We start from the raw sequence: 17,831 nt of genomic DNA, 5'->3' as shown, positions 1-17,831 counted from the left end.
ATGGTTTCCTCAAGGGGAAATCTTGCCTGCCAAATCTTTTGGAATCCTTTGAAGGAACAAGCAGGATAGATGAAGGAGAATCGGATGATGTTGTGTACTTGGATTTTCAGAAAACTTTTGACAAGGTGCCACACATGAGGCTGCTTAACAAGCTATGAGCCCATGGTATTACAGGAAAGTTTCTAGCATGGATAAAGCAGTGGCTGATTGGCAGGAAGCAAAGCATGGGAATAAAGAAAGCCCTTTCTGCTTGGCTGCTGGCGACTAGTGGTGCTCCACAGGGGTCTGTGTTGGGACGATTCTTTTTATGTTATATGTCAATGATTTGGATGATGGAATTGATGGCTTTGTTGCAAAATTTGCAGACAATACCAAGATAGGTGGAGGGGCAGGTAGTTTTGAGGAAGTAGAGGGGCTACAGAAGGACCTAAATTGGGAGAATGGACAAAGAAATGGCAGATGGATAACGAACTTTGGTAAAAGTAGTGAAAGGGTTGGCTACTTTCTAAATGGAAAGAACATACAAAAATCTGAGGTGCAAAGGGACTTGGGAGTTTTTGTACAGGATTCCCTAATTTGCAGGTTGAGTATGGTGGGGAAGGCAAATGCAACGTTAGCATTCCTTTCAAGAGGACGAGAATATAAAAGCAAGGATGTAACATTGAAACTTTATAAAGCATGGTGATGCCTCACTTGGAGTATTGTGAGCAGGTTTGGGCCCCTTATCTGAAAGGACGTGCTGACATTGGAGAGGGTTCAAAGGAGGTTCACAAAAATGATTCCAGGATTGAATGGCTTGTCATACAAAGACTTTGATGGATCTGGGCCTGTATTCGCTCAAATTCATAAGAGTGAAGGGTGACCTTATTGAAATCTATCGAATTGTTAAAATCCTGGATAAAGTTGATGTGGAGAGGATGTTTCTTATGGTGGGAGAGTCTAAGACCAGATGACACAGCCTCAGAATAGAGGAGTGTCTTTTTGGAACAGAGGTGAGGAGGAATTTCTTTAACCGGAGAGTGGTGAACCTGTGGAATTCTTTGCAACAGACAGCTATGGAGGCCAAGTCTTTATGTATATTTAAGACAGAGGTTGATAAATTCTTGATTGGTCAGGGCACAAAGGGATACAGGGAGAAGAGGAGGAGATTGGGGCTGAAAGGAAAATAGCCTTGATGAAAGGAGACTTCACAGGCCAAATTCTGCTCCCATGTCTTATATTTGTTGCTACCATGTAGTTATGCCATCTCAATTAATTTTAAATCCAATGCTATGTATATTTCATCAGTCGCACAGGTTTCTATTTGTCAAGACATTGTCAAAGCAAATTTAGGAAGGCTTGCATATGAGGTTTCAGAAAATACTCCCAAAAACTAGCATTTTTCTGGATATTATCAGCTCCAGTGGATGCTTTAGGATCTGATGATCTTTTATCAGGTGTTTTACCACAATATTTGGTCTTGAATTCATTCACACTGTTTATAATTTTTCAAAGTTTAAACGAGTTGCAAAGCCTACACTTGGGGCAAAGTTTTAAAGAAATTAGTAGCAAACTTGGTAAGCTAACAAAGGGTCTTCGATCCAAAATGTTAACTTTCTTTTCCCATCTTCTATTGTTATTTTAGTAACTAACTTAAGGTATGTTTTAAATAGTTTTACAATATGATGGGTTGTACAAACACAAGAGGTTCAGTGGAAATGAAGAAACCATTTCAGTGGTAGTGTTGCATAAACACAGCAATTTATAAAAACTTTCATGGACAGGAACAGATTTGCAATGTGAATGACGATGAGAACACTGTAGCTCCTTTACAGCTTCAGTCATATCCACACATGTACAATTGAGGCAAGTCAAATTTTCCTCAGTCTACACCTTAAAAAGGAGAAAAGTTAAAGATGTAATATCAGAATTTGGAGCAACTGCTTAAGTTATCCTGATTTAACAAGATCAAATTCAATGCCATTGATGAAGTCCATCTTATTTTTCTGAATGGCTAACTTTGAGAAAATCCCAGCTGTACAGATGAAGCAGAAAATTTTAACTTTCATAAGCCATGCATAAAGTATGCACAGAAAAATGTTGCGATTTGTGCAATGAAATGCTCTAGCCTGTAGAATTTTGACTTAAAATAGATTGTTTCTTAATAAAAAGCAAATCTTCCATTGGGTGCTCTGTCTTTTTGTTTCTTTTGCAGCATTGATCCTCATTTTCATCACAATTTAGGTTCAGCTGCTCAGGTGGTGATTAATGGAATAAATTTATTCAACCAAATAACATTTCTTTTAAACTATCCAATCGCAGTCTATAGTTAAAGGTAACACTGAAAAAACAAATGCACAGTCAATTATTTACCAACATGAGTTTATTGAAAGTTTAGAAGTTGTGCAGCAGTCAAGTATAACTGAATGTGTTACAACTGTTTCAGAACATGCACCAGAATATAAGCAACACTATTACTGTTAATGTGAAATCTATAGCAGAGATCAGAACTGCTAACAGAATTTTTCAGGTCTGGGAGTGCTTAATTATGAAAACACACTCTTCGTGGGTGTTCTAAATATTGTACTACTGTTGAATACAGTTTTCTCAGAAGGTATTTAACAACCAACTAGAAGCAACAAATATATCCAGGCTGGATGAATCCATTGCTCCTGGAACCTACAGGAATCTAACCATTACAGTATAGATTTTGACAGACCAAAGGACTACTGAACCAACAGCATTCACAAAGAATCAATTCACTGGAACCCAGGGACTCCCACCTCTCAAAGCCATTTCTGACTAAGAGACCACTCTGTCAGTGCAGTATTTGCCACTGCTTTACCTTGATAGAAATGGGACCAGTGGACCACTTTCTATTATCTGTCACGTACCATTAACTTACAAAAAAAAGTCTTCCAGGCCTACAGTATTTTTGAACAGCATAATTGTTCACGAATGCCATTTCTGTTCAACAGCATAAAAAATGTCCAAATGCAATTGGATCAATGAAACAGCAAGATTTCAATCTGTACAACCTAATAGTTACAGCTCTATATTACACAATACTTACACTACATACACAATATACATTAGATGAACAATCTTTTGGATTGCCACAGAGCTTTAGAGTCACATCTAAATTGAAAAATCGACCCCTCTCCACATCTTGAAGAAGTGTAAACAAAGCAAACTTGTCCATTTAAGGTCCAAGGTGATAGTTCTGTAGTTCAAGTTAAATACTACTAGTTTTGCCTTCATACTCCCATTTTGTCTTCATAGCTCATTTATAATTCAAAGTGGCCCACGGCACTGTAAAGGAGGGCACAGCCCCCTCGACTCCACAGACAGTATCTGATTGCCTCTGATCCACGTCTTCCTCAACCTTGTCAGGTAGTGGTTATATCAGCGCGCGCGCATACATGCGCATGCACACTCGACTATAGCTGTGCTGAACGAAATAAAACTCTGCACGCATTCTCACAGCACCAGCAGTGATCAGTAAGCAGGACTCGGGACTGCATGATAGCTTCTCCCCTTGTGCATACAACCACTCTCTTTGAGAACAAGGTTCCATTCCACACCCCTAAAGCAAACTCCTTTAGCTAAAGACAACTGCCTTATCACCGAAGAGAGTTTCTTTCTGGCTTTATACAACTCTAGTTCCCATAACCAATTAAGAATTGTCGGTGTGCGATGAAATATTACATGATGATTGAAATGACAGATTTATTTCTCCTCTCTGCAAAGCCCGATGGCCCCAGTGGTTTCTACAGCATGGACTTTAAGCTGATGATCCGCCGTTAGGTGGTGTGGATTGAGTGGTTTGTCCTGATTGAGACACTGGTGGAGAACAGCCAGTTGTCTGGAGCTGTGCTTGAAACTGAGCTAATTGCTCAGGACTAGCCAGAGTCTTCAGCAGGTTGTTCTCCTGTTCTAACTGAGAGTTTCTCTCCACCAGCTCTTTGATCTGTTCCTTAAGGACTTCCACTTCCTCCCTCACTGCGTACATCAAGTGACTCTTCACCAGATCCTACAAAACAAAGATTCCAATTAAAGACCATTACATTGCACTGTACAAAACCACGATTTTAAACATTTATCCACTGCACCTTTAAAAAGAACCACGATTTGTTCAAGCAGTCAAATGGTCTTTTCTGCTTGCTTGAGATGTTTCCTTGCCAAGATATTAATTTAACATCTGCCAAGAATAAACCACCTCTATAATACATTACAAAGCTTTTTATGGTTTCCCACGAGGATATTTGAAGATACTTATCTGTGATCTTCTGTTTAAAATTTCTAATTTATTAATATAATTTTCTCAATTTTTGAGAAGAAGCGAAATGGAATATGAAAATCCTTCAGGTGTTGAGATTTCAAATCTTGTGTAAAATCAGAAAAGCACATTCTTTGCAACACCCATCTCGTGAGAATACTCAAGACACAGATGGGTGGGTCTGAGAGTGTTAAAGGAAAGTGGAGCCGGGAGTGAACCAGCAGCTGGAGCAGGTGTGAGGGTCTATTCCTGCTTCCCGTGTCATATCCAACCTTTTACACAAAGCCACATCCCAAATGTTTGCCACCAGCACCCAGCTTCAGCTAATGCCCGAAGAGCTCTGATTTGTCACCTGCTTGTGAGTGAACTGAGTTTTCACCAATAAACTGTATACCTGGCACAAAACAGCACAAAATGGAGCAAGAGTGTAAGCAGGACATGAAGGGTGAAGGCAGGAGAAACATACAGCTGAGTTAGTTACTTTATGTCGGAGCTCACAGAAGAGGGCATTAAAGGAACACTACTGACATCGAACAGGAGAAGTCAGATGAGAAGAGTCGGTGACACGGTAAATGGCCAGGAACATTTACAAGTGGAAACCTGCTAAACTCAGTTCTCTGAGTGAGTGGGTGCTAAACTGAAACACATTGTATCGCAGTAGCACAGAGCCCGACCAACTATCATTTTCCAGTTATCTGAGTGAGTGACTGCATATTCATTCCCAAGACTGCCGTTTTTCAGTGTTGGATCTTAGAAATAAATGAAGAGCTAATGGCTAAAAATATTTGCGCAGGCACCAAAATTGTTTTTTTGACAGCAAAGAAAACGATGTTCCAGTAAGATATCTATGGACCAGCTAAGTGCATGCAAACTGGAATTTAATCTATAGCTGTGAAAGGTGAGAAAATGCACAATGCAGTTTGAAGGAACAGCAGCGTTTGTGATGCACATGCACCTACGACAAGTAGCACGTTAGCTAAGGTGTTAAGGCAGCATTTGTGATGCTCGCCTTCACTGACACCCATCACAAGACAGAACGAAGCTACAACTAGAGTGGCGTACAGTTCTGGTCATCACACTGAAGGATGGCTGAGATAACAGAAATGTTGCCAGGCTACAGAAGTTTAGTTATGAGCAGAGATTGCATCATTTTCTTTGGCACACTAGATGGTCAGGAGAGAGGGGAAATTACACGAGGGTGTAAAATTGTGCTACAATCACATTTCCCTTGAAAGGAAGGTCAATAACGAGAAAAAGTAGTTAAAGCATAGATGATTTTTTGCCAGAATGAATGGGAGTTGAACTCCCAGTCTGAAAGATAGATATAGAAACCCTCATCAAATTTAAAACTGATGCACCCACAGAGATATTCAAAGGGTAGAAGTGGGAGAAATAGACAAGGATGGCTATGACACAATAGACACTTGTACCCATTCCCATGACTGAGGCAATTACTTGAAGCCAAGCTGAGATTCTGACCCGATTCTCTCTCAGTAACCACATGTTCTACCTATGCAACATCCCTTATCCACCGCCAACTCTCTCTCTTGTGCTTACATCTACTCTCCCTATCTGGCTTAATCTACACGTGAAAACATACACAGCAGAAATCTGACTGTTAGTGCCCCAACTTCCTCAGCACTCTGATTACCCCTCTGCTCGTTCACTCACACTGGTGTTACCTTAAAATGCTCATTCTGGTTTGCATTCCCTCCCTATGTTCCCTTGTGCCAATTCCCTGCCCCTTTCCCCACTTATCCATTGGATGAGGCTTCAATTCCTGCTTGCTGAATACACAAATTTACAGCAGTGCGTGCCGCGATTCTAAAAGCATTAAACCAAAGGCAATTGGATTTGTGCCAGATGCTTTAAATGTTTGGGAAGTGGGAAGTGCGTTCAGGGAATGGAGGAGCTCCAGCACTATCACTAGCTACCAATTGACTCCGGCAGCAATCCCGGACCGTCTGCACTGCCCACCCCTCCCCCTCCCCGACCTGCATTCCCACTTCCGTCGTCTCCCGCTCCTGACAACTGTTGACGTCACCAAAACCCACAGAGTGCGCCACGTCACTGGCCGTGACCAATCGGCAGCCGAGTTATTTATAGCCGGGGTTTAAGGCTTGCGATCGAGCGGCGGCAGCCGGAAGAGCGATGCGAGCGGCAGAGGCGCTGCGCCGGGGTCCGGGCTCTGCCACCCACCGGTCCGGGGCCCGGGGCCACCTCGCCTAGCCCAACCAGTTCGAACACAGCCTCAGTGGGCGGGGCGGGGCGGCCAGAGCGACTCCGTCCTCCACTCGCCATCGTGTGTCCGCTGGCCTCGGTGTTTCCAGCAAATTCTGGCACATTCGGACCCGCGGGGAGCTCAACGCTCTACCGCCTCCTGCAGCTGCAATATACAAAGGCCCGACCCCACTGGCCTGCTGCTACAAATATTAAAGAGCAGGCTAGTGTCTTGTACCACAATCTCTCACCCAATGCCATACCCAGATCTCCAGGACACTTGTAATACAAACGGAATGTTCACACACACAAGCACGGCAAAATAAACTCGACGTATGCTATGTGCAACAAACAGGGAAACTGTTCACTCAATCTGACGTTTCAGTAACATGGAAGGGTATTTTAATTTAGTCCGAATTATAAACATGAACATTTAGCCTCGCCCTGCAGAGACAGTTTCTGCCCGCGGTCATGCCATACAAAACAGATACAGGAAAGTGTAAACGCTGTCTCTGCTTCACCTTGAGCATCTCTGCAATGATTCATTCGCACAATAAATGTCCTCAGAGGACTAGCGGTGGAAACACTAAACACAATGTACAGCCATTCCTGAGTAGCATTATTGCAACCTGTGATTTGGGAATTATTTCTATTCCTAGCCTTACCTCTTTGGCATAGTCCCACAAAAATACTGCCCTTTCTCGCTCTCCCTGCTTCCCATAATTGCTGCATCCAAGAGCTTATCAAATAATCAAAATTGTCCCCCCGTATTACTGTGCGATTAATAAATTTCCCTTTTCCCCTAACCGCCATATAGATATTTGGCTCCACTTACCATGGCTTGCTCGATCTTGTTGTCTATGGCTACCACACTGGCACCAGAAGAACTGGAAACGAAACACAAGAAAATAAGATTAAGGCTGCTATTCCCACTGATGCACAAAAAAACATGCGAATAACAGCCAAATCAAGTCCCTGCCAAGATCAAATGTAGCGCTGAAACCTGATAATAGCCTTGTTTTTGTGATATCTGATGCATTATATTCAACTACTCCCCCTCCCGTGCGAGCAGTTTGCAAGGTATGCAACACGGCGATATCCCACCACCCCAGTAATATTTTAAATAGATTTTAATTCATGTGTAGGATCAAGCTTTGGACAAAAAGAAGACGCCGTTATCTTGACTTTTTGCTGACTCCCGGGTCCCCCGCTGTAATGCGGCAAAATAACAAGCCGGTGAGACGACGCCAGCCATTTTTCCCCCGCATTGCTCGACAATATATCCAGGAGCATACATTAAAGCAGAAGCTCCCAGGACTCAGAAAACACTCAAAAAAAACAAACTCGCTTTCCTCAGAAATACCCCCTCCCCCCACCACAAAGAGCTTAAGACTTCGAAGAAGCTGTCACCGCCTTTAGCATCGCAGACTGTTGCAATACAAGAGGCATTTGCTAAACTGTATCTGCTCCCTCAAACAGAAACGACCTTTCACTGCTCCAAAAAGGCAACCACCGACATTTACCTACTGTCTAATTTCACGGAGGCGTTTTCTGTTCCAAGCAAAGAGGAAAGGAATGAAATCGAGAAATTCCTCAGCTGGTAAACCCCAAGCTCCATCGCCAGTGACTTAAAATATTCAGCATTCATGCTATTTCAAAAGGAAGATGCTTGAGAAACGGTGCTTTGCTGCCTGTGCCTGCCCGATCGCCGCAGAGGGAGTGTTGTGAGGGTTGGAGAGTGTGGATTTTGTCTGGGACTGCTAGTGAACCTGGAAAGCCACCTCCACGGCTCCACAAAGAACCCTGAGATGGTGACAAACAGCGCCCGCCGCCGCTCCTCCACAAAACCCCACGGCACACTCATCAGCATAATACATGCAGAGAACGCTGACAGCTGCGCCGCCCATTGGCTCACCTGATCGTCATTAGCATAATATATACGCACGGAGCCGGAGCCGCAGCCGCAGCCGCGCAGGTTCAGCGGGCCCGATTTCAGAATTTTCGCACGCCAGGTTACACATTCAGGAACGCCTGCAGTGTCAGGTCCGGGGCAGGTAGCGCACAGACTGTCAACAGCTCGAAACCCCGTTCTCTCCACTCATTATACAACGATTACGGGAAACTTTCAAAGGCGCACGAAGGCAAATTAAACTCATCTGCGACTAACGCACAAAGAACCTCCCTTGTTTGGTGGTAAAAGTACAGGATAACAATCCCAACGAATTGAAAATAAGTTTCAGATAATTTTAAAATAAAACAAAAAATCTACAAACAGCACCCAATAAAATGCAAAATAAAAACTGCTCAGCAATCCAGGCAGCACCTATGAAAAGGGAATCGGGGTTAATGTTTCAGTTTGAACGGTCAATGTAGACCAGCTCTGCGTGTCTTACTGAAGAAAAACTGCCAGCTAGTTCCGTAAACACTCAACAAGCAAAAATAAAACACATCTAGAATCTAGATTTAACTTTTTACTTAGAGATACAGTGCAGAACAGGTCCTTCAAACTGCACCACCCAACAATCCCCAACAATGCACAATGACCAATTCCTCCCTCCGTGTGACTTCGGAATGTGGGAGGAAAACCGGGGAACCCAGAGAAAACTTTCGCGTTCCATAGGGAGGACGTACGGAGACGCCTTACAGAGGATGCTGGCATTGAACTCTGAACTCCAACGCCCCATCACAGGGCATGGTTAAATAATCTGCCAGGTGCATGGAAATAGAAATTCAGTCCAGAGGCAAATTCGCCATTTGTCAGCTCTTCAGTTCCTTTTAATCACTACTATTAGAACTAATCCCACTGATTTGCATTTCCCTTCCAAGGTAAACTGTAGTTCTCTGGCTAATTCTTAAAATCCAACCACGAAGATGCTACAGTCAAGAAGGCTAACCTCAGAAAGCTGAAGAATTTTTTATTGCTGCATCATAGAAAGCATCCTATCCTGATGCACAACATGTGACAAGACACTGAGGAGTTGTGGACCTCGCACAGCACATCACAGAAACCAGCCTCCCCTCTACGGACCGTTGATACTTCAGTGCTGCTTCGGAAAAGCAACCAGCATAATCAAAGACCCCACCCACTCCATTCTCTCCTCTCCCTGCTTCCATTAGATGGAAGAAACAAAAGCCTGCAAGCACATACCATCAGGCTCAAGGACAGCTTCTACACCGCTAATATGATTATTGAACAGATATCTTGTATATCAAGGTGGACCCTTGACCTCATGTTATGGTCTTGCACTTAATCATTTACCTGTACTGCACTTTCTCTTTAACTTTACGCTTTGTTTCTACATTGTTATTGTTTCATCTCGTTCTACCTCAATGCACTGTGTAACTATCTGATCTGTATGAACACTATGCAGGACAAGCATTTCACTGTACACATAATAAACCAAACCAATATAATAATAATCAAATCACTCCTGCACCTCATCTGAGATATTTCCGCAAACAATTTTGATAGCAAGACATATTTTGGTGAAAGGTTAATACCATTTTCTCTGCAGCAATTTGAGTACTTCCAGTATTTTCAATTTTTCATATATTGTTGTACCACAGACAACCCAAGGTCAAAACCCACGCATGAGATTTCCAGAATATATCTGCTGATGCCTGGTGTAATCATGCACTTATGTAATATTTATATGGTGTTTCACAGATCTATAAAACTAAATGAAACTAAGCCACATAAGGAAATGTTTGGATAGGTGACCTATAGCACAATTAAAGTAGTGAATGTTGAGAAGGGTAGTAAAAAGGTGGAAGGCAGCTAAATGTAAAAATTTACAGAGAGAAATTGGAATATTCTCAAGACCAGAACTAGATACGTGTAGAAGTGCTCCATGCTCTATGACACTTGGAGAGAGAGTTACATACTTAACTACCGGAACAAGGGCTAACTCTGGATTTAGGTCATGTTGTCCTCTATATAACTGTATTAGGACTTTCTTGCTAATAATAGATCAATTAAAATCAGTAAAATAAAGAAATTAAACTGAAAATTACATTTTACAAAAATAATACAAAATTATTTCAGCCTGGTTTGAAAAATCTTTGTTATAGACAAATTGTGCTCAACTAATGTGAAAGAGGATTTTGATTAAGTAATGAAAGTTTGGTTTTCAAATTGAAGGGAAAAATAGAGAGTTCCCCTGGGGTCAGTACAAGGTCTACCACATTTCATAATGTGTATCAACAGCCCTGAGTTAAGTATAGAAGGCACTAATTCTTAGAGGTGGAGTGAACTGCAAGGAGGATAGTGAACGACTTGAAGGAGATGCATGCAGGCTGGTAGAATGGGCAGATAAACATTGAGAAATGAAAAGTTTTACATTTTGAAAGCAATACTGAAAAGGGGATTATAAAAGAGAATACAATTCCAAGAGGGGTTCAAAAACAGATTTCATAGTGCATTGAAAGTGGCAAGCTGGGTTTAACGGTTAGACCCCTGGGTTTTATACACTGAGCTATAGAGCCATACAGCATAACAGCAACAACATAGTCATAATGAACTCTGGTTTAGCAACAGCTGTGCAGTGTTTCAATTTCTGGGCACCATCAGGAAAAATGTGAAGGTTCTAGTTCTGTGTGAAAACTGGAGAAATTGGGGTGGCTCTTCTAGGAACTGAGGAGTTTATGAGGGGATCTAATACAGGGATTTTAAAACATGACAGTTATAAATTAGGTTAATAGAGATAAACTGTTTGGCAAAAGGGTCAAACTAGGAGACAGAATGAAAATGATGGGCAAAAATGCAATTTAACACAAAAAATAAACATAGTAATAGTCTGTAATGCACTGCCACAGGTAGTCCTAACGGCAGATTCATTGGGACTATAAAGAGAGCTGCTTAAGTACCTCAAGGAAAAGTGTATAATATTTTATAATTTATTATTTTACTGCATAACAACAGAAGTAAAGCTGGTGATTATGAGTTTATAACAAACTATGCCCTACATTAACTTTATATCAGGAGGTGGCTATTACGCTCTTGCTTGGCATATTTTCTTGTAATATCAATGAGTGAGTGTAAATAAATACCATATTCAATCACTGGGCTTTAATATACAAACATACTGTCCCCTACTGTTCATCACTGGTAATAACATTCAACAGCTCAGCCGAAGAGCTACTAAATATACAAACACTACTCAAATTCATTAAGCAGTTGATTCTAACTCCATAGAAACTATGCTCATTTTGAAAGATGACAGAAATTGAGACAGCATTCTACAGAATGTTTTCTGAATTTCCCATAATGGCCTTTAATGCCTCCAGTATTTTTCACTAATATTTAACACTCCACATTGCATATTAAAAGGATCGTAATGGAAAACATTTTGGCACCAATTCACACAGAGATGATTAAAACCTTAGTCAAAGTGGTAAATGTTGAGGAACATTTTAAAACAGATGAGAGGGTGACAGACAGGGAGAGAGAAAATGTCAGAGCTCAAGGCTAATGTAGTTGAAAACATGAAGTGTTGAAAATCAGCACTGCACAAGTGATCACATGACTCTAAAAGGAGGAATTAATAACCTGATCAAAATTACAGAAAACAAACTATCAAATCCAGGAGAATATCAAAGGACACAGCGAAGCATGGAGGTTTGATTATAAACCATCAGAAACGGCTGATTTCTTTTCCAAAATTTGAAACTGTCCTGAGGGAGTGGTAGTAAGTTTTCTTTTTAAACCATTCTAATGTCTTCTGCAGGTGCTCCTACAGTGATGCTAAGATTTTGACCTAACAAAGAGATAGACCATTCTTCATGATGAGAGTGGCTCAATCCCCACCAGGGAAAAGGGTTGTTCATATCAGAAGTAACACAACACAAGGCTGATAGGTTTTTTTTTCTAACCTTCACTGTAATCTGTCACCTTTACGATCATTTTAATGACATCAGCTGCAAAAAGTTCCAGTTGCTTTCTCAAAATCCCTAAAATGCTGTTGGGATTTGAACTTGTGTTCTGCAGATTCATGCGAGACTAGCAACGTACAACTGATCAATCTCTTCTTAAATTATTACATCAAATTGAGCACAGCACAGTGAAGATCATCTCAATTTGTGGCTTTTGTAACCACATGTTTATCATTTTGTTTGTTTCTTATAGAAAAAGAGCTTTGGATTCATCTTTCCGCCAGTGTAAAAGAATAACTTGTACCCGGTGCCACAAAGCCACTCAAAATTAAAATTCTGTAACCACAAAGCCTCTAAAATCTTTTTCGTCAAAGTGTTTTCCATCAAATGTTGTCCCTATTGCCAAATTTTGGATTAACTCCATCAAGTAGGAGCAAATATAAAAACAAACAAAATGCCAAGAATCTGAAACAAATAACCAAAAGAATAATGTGTGCTCATAGTTCAGGTGAGATCCTTCATCAGTGCAAGGGGTTTCTGTTTTACTCTAGCTGCACACCTGGTATCAGTCAAAATAAACAACTTGCAGGCAGACATTCAAAATGGTATCGGACATTGAAAAAAACGTAACTGTGAAAATGTGACCACGGAGAAGAAAGAACATTTTAGAATAAAGTCACTTTAGCAGGAGATGAATCTTTTGTTCTCATAGGTTTTAATCTTACCTTGGAAAACAAAAAAAACTTGCACAACTTGAAAGCAAAGTGCTGTAAATAATTATAAAAATAGGTCAAGCACAATCTGCAGAGGGAGAAACAGGTTAAGGTAAACAAAAGGAAAAAACTGATAGGATGGAAGTTGAGAAAGATTGCACAACAGAAAATGATGCAATGATTGCTTATAACTGTACGTTAGGAACCAAACTGAAGTCTTGTATTTATAAAGCACCTTGCACACATTGGGATTTTCCACAGTAAAGAGAGATTAGCTTTGTCACATGTACATTGAAACATACAATGAAGTGTGTTATTTTGCATCAAATCCAATCAGCGAAGGCTACAACATGCCCACAATTCACTAACACTATCTGTACATCTTTGGAGGAAACTGGAGCACCTAGAGGAAACCCACATGGTCACAGGGAGAACATACAAAATGGTTGCTATAAAGCGCTGCACTAACCACAATGTTACCATGCCGGCCCACCGTACAGTACTCTAGCGCCAATATTTTGAAGTGCCATTACTATTGAAAAGGAGTAAACATTGCCTGGATCAGTATTACCAAAAAAAAACACTATTGTGGTAACGATCACAAGTAATAAATATTGGCCAGGGTGGAGGAATATCTCTAAATTTCATGCTGTCTTCTATGTCCAAACCAAGAACACATACAAAGCCTCAATTGATGCTTATGGCACAGCACACTTCAGTACACTGGCAGCATTTGTCTCCACACTGAAACAACAACCTTAACTTTGTCAACAGTGCTACCAGCTGAGCCATCCAATCCCCATAGATGTTGAAATCTACTGGACTGGGTGAACAATTTGAGGCATTGAGTTCAAGAGTCAGGAAATTACATTGCTGCTTTATGAAAACCTGGTGAGAGCACATCTGGAGTATTGCATTCAATTCTGATTGCCCCATTGCAAGGAGAGGTTTACCAGGGTGCTGCCTGGATTAGAGGATGTGTGCTATAGAGGTTGGACAAACTAGGATTGTTTTTTTATTGGGGCAGTGGAGACAGAGGACAGACCTGATGGAAGTGTATAAAATTATGAGACACAGGGATACTCAGTATCTTTTGCCCTGGGTCAAAATGTCTAATTCTAGAGGGCATGCATTTAAGCTGAGGGGGGCATTTCAAAGGACATGTGCAGGCAAGTTTGTGTTTTTAAAAAATATATATAGAAAGTGTGGTGGGTGCCTGGTGGTGGTGGAGGCAGTTATAACATAGGCAGTAAAGAGGCTCTTAGACAGGCAAAGGAATATGTGGAGAAGAGGGACATGGACCATGTGCCGTCAGAAGGGATTAGGTGCACATAACTTAATTAGATTGGTAGAACATAATGGGCCGAAGGGCTCATTCCTGTGCTATGTACTCATGAGAACCATGCGCTGGTCAAAGCAGAAAACTTCATTCCTTGTTATAGCTTCCTGCAGGACTTCTGACATAAATTGCTGGGTTAATTCAGAAGGCAATTAAAAGTGCTATGGCTCTAATGGCACATATGGTTCAGACCAGCAAACCTTCTTCCCAAAAATAAAGTATTAATGAATCCAATCCATTTTCGTAATAATTCTGTAGATTTAATGCTTTACACTCTCAACGTAGTTGTGATCTCCGTTTGAATTCCCTAGCTTGGTAGAACCTGGACGACAGTAGACGAGAGTGTGTGGAAAATAAAGGATCTATGTATACAAGCAATTTTATGCATTTATATTTACTCATTATTGTGTTCTTTATCTTACTGTGCTTTTTTTTCAGCTGCATAAGATCTGGAGTAACAATTATTTTGTTCTCCTTTACACCTGTGTACTGGAAATCACATTAAACAATCTTGAATAATGTAAGATTGATATAAATGGGTGGTTCACAGTAAGTACAAACTCAATGGGCTGAAGAGTTCATTTCCCCGGTGCTCGGCACTAAGGTGAGGATTTGAATTCATGTCTACTTCACCAATTGTGCTGGAATGATTCCTGTTATCACATGGTTCTTGGGTATCTTGTTAGAAACACAAGGAACAAGAATTGGCAACAAGAAAACCTCTTGAGCATGTTCATCTACTACCTCGACTCCATTTTACCCTAAGACGAGAAAATCTGGAGATGCTGAAAGTCCAGAGCAACACACAGAAAATGCTGGGGGAACTCAGCAGGCCAGGCAGCATCTATGGAAATGGGTACACGGTCGACGCTTTGGTCTGAGACCTGGAAAAAAAGATGAACACTAGAGCAAAAAGGTGAGGGGGGGGGAAGAGGGAGAAAGTAGTACAAGGTGGTAGGTGATAGGTGAAACCTAGAGAGGGGGGAGGGTTGAAGTAAAGAGCTGGGAAGTTGATTGGTGAATGATAAAGGGCTGGAGAAGAGGGAATCTGATAGCAGAGGGTAGAAGACCATGGAAGAAAGGGAAGGGGAGGAGCACCAGAGGCAGATGATCGGCAAGTAAGGAGATATCAATGCTCATGCCATCAAGTTGGAGGCTAGTCAGACAGAATATAAGGTGTTGCTCCAGAGGCAGAGGCAGCCATGGACTGATCCATTTTACCCTACCCTATCTCCATATTCCTCATTTCTTTACTCCAATAATCTTTCATTGCTAGGTTTAATTTACCTCAATGACTAAGTATATCCCGTAGGGATCTCTGCAGTCACATTTTGCAACCTTATCTTGGTAAAACAACAAGGAGGTGCTTATAGAGTCCCAACTACCCCACTTCTTTTACTTTTCATTATCTTAATTTAGCTAACATCAGCCCTTTCTTTTTTGTTCCTTGATTTCTCATGGCTTTCCCAGCAATTTCCACAACTATGTATTAGAAATGCACAGTACAAGGAACAATAACAACACAGAGCACATTATCCAACATTGATATAATCCCAATGTAATGAAGTGACACTCAGAAGTTGAACCTGCAAAGTCCCTCTTCTAACTCAATTCATCCTTCCAGGCCCCTCTGTTGCCATCCCCCAGCACTATGTTTGTCCCATCCACATTCAGGAGGAACACAAAGGGCAGCAGCATGTTACTGAGCAGGTGGAAAGAAGTGACCCTAGAAATCAACAATGGTTCTGGATCCTGTTAAGGTGAAACTGTGTGACGGAAATCTTTTGCCAGGACCTACCACTTTCCCCACTTGATGAATCAGTAATTCTCTAGGTTGCTCACCACTTGGGAGAAGCACAGAATAACAAGGACAAATAATGTACTCTGGATGGGAGAAATACAAGGGAGGTTTGGGAGATATACGACAGCAAGTTGACCAAGACCTGAAGTTTGTGGTGATTAAGGAAACACAGGTGTAGATGTAGGTAACCTACTTAACATTATCTTTACTAGTCTACCTGCAGTCATGTACTAGTGACTACTGCACCATTTTTGTGAAGGCTATGTCCTATCTGTATACTGAAAGTATGTTCGGTTGTGCTAGGGCTGATTGTGTCAAATTCAGAATGGATCAACCAACTCAGAATCTAACTGTGCTGTTAATTGCCCTCAGTATGCCCAAGTCTATCAACCTGTCTCATTTGGCTTGAGACCATTATCTTAGCTCTGTGATGCTGTTGCAGGACTTTCTATGGTGGAAATGTTCACTATGGACTGAAGTGGCCTGATTCTTCTCCTCAAACCGAAGCGGTCTTTGAAGGACATAACTGTGCCAAGATACCATCTTTTCCCATAAATATTATAACATTTTCACCATACAATAATCAAGTCTAACCTCTGACATTTAATAACACAATCATCAAATCCATCAGCAAGCATGCTCAGTGGTCACTTTATGGAGGTACACCTGCTCATTAATGCAAATATCTAACTCAAAGGCACTCTTATCCACTCAGTGTAAAACATCAGCCAGTCATTTGCTTCATTTTTATCTTCCTATTCACAAATGCTACCAGTCTACTCTACACTGCAAGAATATTCAGATTTACACTCAGTGGCCACCTTACTAAATACACATGCATGATAATGTAAATATTTAATCAATTATGTGGCAGCAACTCAGTGCATAAGAGCATGTAGACATGGTCAAGAGGTTCAGCTACTGTCCAGACCAAATATCAGAATACACAAGAAATGTAATCTAAATGACTTTGACCGTAGAATGATAATTGGTGCCAGACAGCATGGTTTCATCATCTCAAACTGCTGATTCCCTGGGATTTTCCATGCACAGAAGTCGAGGGTTTACAGAGAATGGTGTAAAAAGAAACAAAACATCCAGTGAGTGGCAGGTCTGTGGATGGAAACATCTTGTTAATGAGAGAGGTCAGAGAATGGCCAAATTGTTTCAAGCCAACAGTAACTCAAATGACCACGTGTTACAACAGAGGTGTGCAGAAGAGAGAAAAGCTTCTCTGATCACACAAGTCGAACCTTGAAGTGGAGGGGCTACAGAAGATGACGACGGCACCGGGTTCCATTCCCATACCTAATAAAGTAGCCACTGTGTGTATATCTGGTGACCACTGATCAAAAACTAAATTACACTAGTTGCAGAAATACCTTGCAGATCACAGGCTGGGTATTCCACTGATGCACCTACTCTGCTGGTCATCAATTCACCTGGTTTATATTTTCAGGAGAAACTGAAATAGTTGATGTATTTTTTTTTAATTTGGTGATGGACTTCCCCTGTGTGAGATCTGCACAGCAATGTACAAAATGATTTAAAATACTCTCATTATAATTACAAGCTACCATTACAAGTTTCTAATTGCAGGCGTATTTACTGGATGCTTCATTTGGTACT

At 41.2% G+C, this 17,831-nt stretch overlaps 1 protein-coding gene across 1 annotated transcript in view; it reads right to left on the bottom strand.

The window, feature by feature from the left end:
• Positions 1 to 2,325: 2,325 nt before the first annotated feature.
• tsc22d1 (TSC22 domain family, member 1) overlaps positions 2,326 to 17,831 on the bottom strand; it is a 228,525-nt gene continuing 213,019 nt past the window's right edge. The window contains exons 2-3 of the mRNA XM_063051170.1: positions 7,314 to 7,365; positions 2,326 to 4,012 (exon numbers count right to left, since the gene is read on the bottom strand). Of these exons, the coding sequence (XP_062907240.1) occupies positions 3,764 to 4,012; positions 7,314 to 7,365 (301 nt within the window). The 3' untranslated portion in view covers positions 2,326 to 3,763. The remainder of the gene's footprint in view (positions 4,013 to 7,313; positions 7,366 to 17,831) is intronic.

This window comes from Mobula hypostoma, chromosome 6 (genome assembly GCF_963921235.1).
Source record: "Mobula hypostoma chromosome 6, sMobHyp1.1, whole genome shotgun sequence".
Taxonomy (NCBI): Eukaryota; Metazoa; Chordata; class Chondrichthyes; order Myliobatiformes; family Myliobatidae; genus Mobula; species Mobula hypostoma.
This window is presented reverse-complemented; position numbering and strand designations above follow the sequence as displayed.